Here is a 1,934-nt window from a genome sequence, read left to right as displayed (position 1 = left end):
GGGGGGGGGGGGGGGGGGGGGGGGGGGGGGGGGGGGAAGAGATTACCGGAAAATAACGGCGAGGATGAAGGTAAAAGCAGGATTGACATTGCTCATGGCCGATGATAGAGTCGGCGAGCTGTATTTGATCCCATTGTAGCCTGCGATTTGAAACGCACTTCTGTTCTTTTTATGCAAACAAAATATCAAAATGTAAGTACAATAGCTTCCATAAACAATTTTTTTATAGGTTCATTGCATAATTAGTTTTTTTTTTTTTTTTGGGCAGACCATTGCATAATTAGTTTGACTACGTTTTTTCTTTTCTTCTAAATAGTAATAAAACTAAGAAGAGACCTTTACTTCCTACCAAAAAAAAAAAGAAGAAGAGACCTTTACTTGGTTAATGCGAAAAAAAAAAAGAGAGTTCTAACTTCTAAGTCATTGCAATAAAAGGTAAAAAAAAAAATATTTTCTATCAATTGTCCCCTCTTTATTAATTGGGAGTACACAATAAAAATAACTTTCATAAGGGTATAGATTTACCCTAATAACAAAATTTGACCTTATTTTAAATACCAAGATCTTTTGACCTTTTTATCCGTTTATGAATTATACTACCCGAGAAACATGGGCTAAGTAACTTACTACCTTTCATATGTCATTCAGAAACCATGGAAACTCAAATGTGATGGAAATCTTTTCATATACAGTTCAACTTGCTAGGAAGAAGTATGGATTCAACTTGCTTCTAAATTTAGGATTACAAAATAAAAATTACTTACGCAATTAGACCAAGAATCACCATGTTGCATAGGATCGAAAACGTCAACGGAGGGAGAGATCTTGTTCTGTAGAGGGATCTTTTTATATATGTAAGAGCAATTACTTATCAAATACTTGAAACAGAGTCGTGAGAATGAGAAGAGGAACCTCAAGGAGAAGAAGGTAAAAGGAAGAAGAAGAAAAGATCCAAAAGTGTAGGAATAGACAAGAACCACAAATGGGCTAAGTCCTTTGGAAGTTGCTGCTTTGACAAGAAGGTTTACTCCGACGTTAGAAATCTCCGACGCAACCATTGCCGTCAAGATCCAGCCATCTCCGTTACATAACCTTCCCGGAGCCATTTTTAGTAGTACTTCTTGGCCTCTTCTTCTCTCTCAAGTTTGAGATTTTATTAATACATATATAATTATTTTTATTTTTTCTTAATATATTGGGGTCCTGATGAGAAAAGACCGGTGAAACAGTGTCATCATGTAATTTTGTTTCTTTCCTTTTACATCTAATGACATCTTCTAATCGTAGTTGGTTAAAACATTGGTAACTACATTGAGATCCGCACGTACGTACCAGATTGATTTTAAAAGTTAAAGATTATTTATCAGGTCTACAATATATTATGTATGTGTGAGATTTCGTTTGTAAATATATTTTTAACATTTATAATATAAACCCATAATAGTAAATAAGAGAAAATAATTTGTTTATTTCTGGATAGAAAAAGTCGTCACGTTCCATACATGTCATGTTTTTTTCTATCTCATAATTGTGGTTTTAGATCAAAATTAATTACACCATAACATTTGGATCGACACGACGGTGGATCCGAATCAAATGTGAAGCGAAGTGATCGGTTATAAAGATTAACCAAATTGGATTACCTAAATTGTCTAGCTGGGGAAACTCACATTGATAGGCCTACCTCGTATCGATTTTGCTATTTTTTACTTTTAGAAAACCGGTTCTACAAAAACCACATGAGCAATAACTGCATTCATCTTGTGGAATTCGCAACACCTGTGGGTAACGGCGTTTCAAGAAAAAAATATAATCTATAAAATGTCTTTTTTCTCAACCATACATTAATTAAAAAAGAACTCCAATTTACTTGCTCAAACTGGATGAAAGTTGTTTACAAACGTAATTTTTCACACTAATGATCTATAAAATAT

At 33.9% G+C, this 1,934-nt stretch overlaps 1 protein-coding gene across 2 annotated transcripts in view; it reads right to left on the bottom strand.

The window, feature by feature from the left end:
* Positions 1-1,186, bottom strand: part of LOC104719670 (WAT1-related protein At5g40210-like) — a 3,130-nt gene extending 1,944 nt beyond the window's left edge. The window contains exons 1-3 of one of the 2 annotated variants that reach the window (XM_010437630.2): positions 913-1,186; positions 765-830; positions 47-160 (exon numbers count right to left, since the gene is read on the bottom strand). In XM_010437630.2, coding sequence (XP_010435932.1) covers positions 47-160; positions 765-830; positions 913-1,106 — 374 coding nt within the window. In that variant the 5' untranslated portion in view covers positions 1,107-1,186. Of the gene's footprint in view, positions 1-46; positions 166-764 lie in introns of both variants that reach the window. The other variant, XM_010437629.2, reaches the window with a different exon arrangement.

The sequence above is a fragment of the Camelina sativa genome, chromosome 10 (assembly GCF_000633955.1).
Source record: "Camelina sativa cultivar DH55 chromosome 10, Cs, whole genome shotgun sequence".
Lineage (NCBI taxonomy): Eukaryota > Viridiplantae > Streptophyta > Magnoliopsida > Brassicales > Brassicaceae > Camelina > Camelina sativa.
This window is presented reverse-complemented; position numbering and strand designations above follow the sequence as displayed.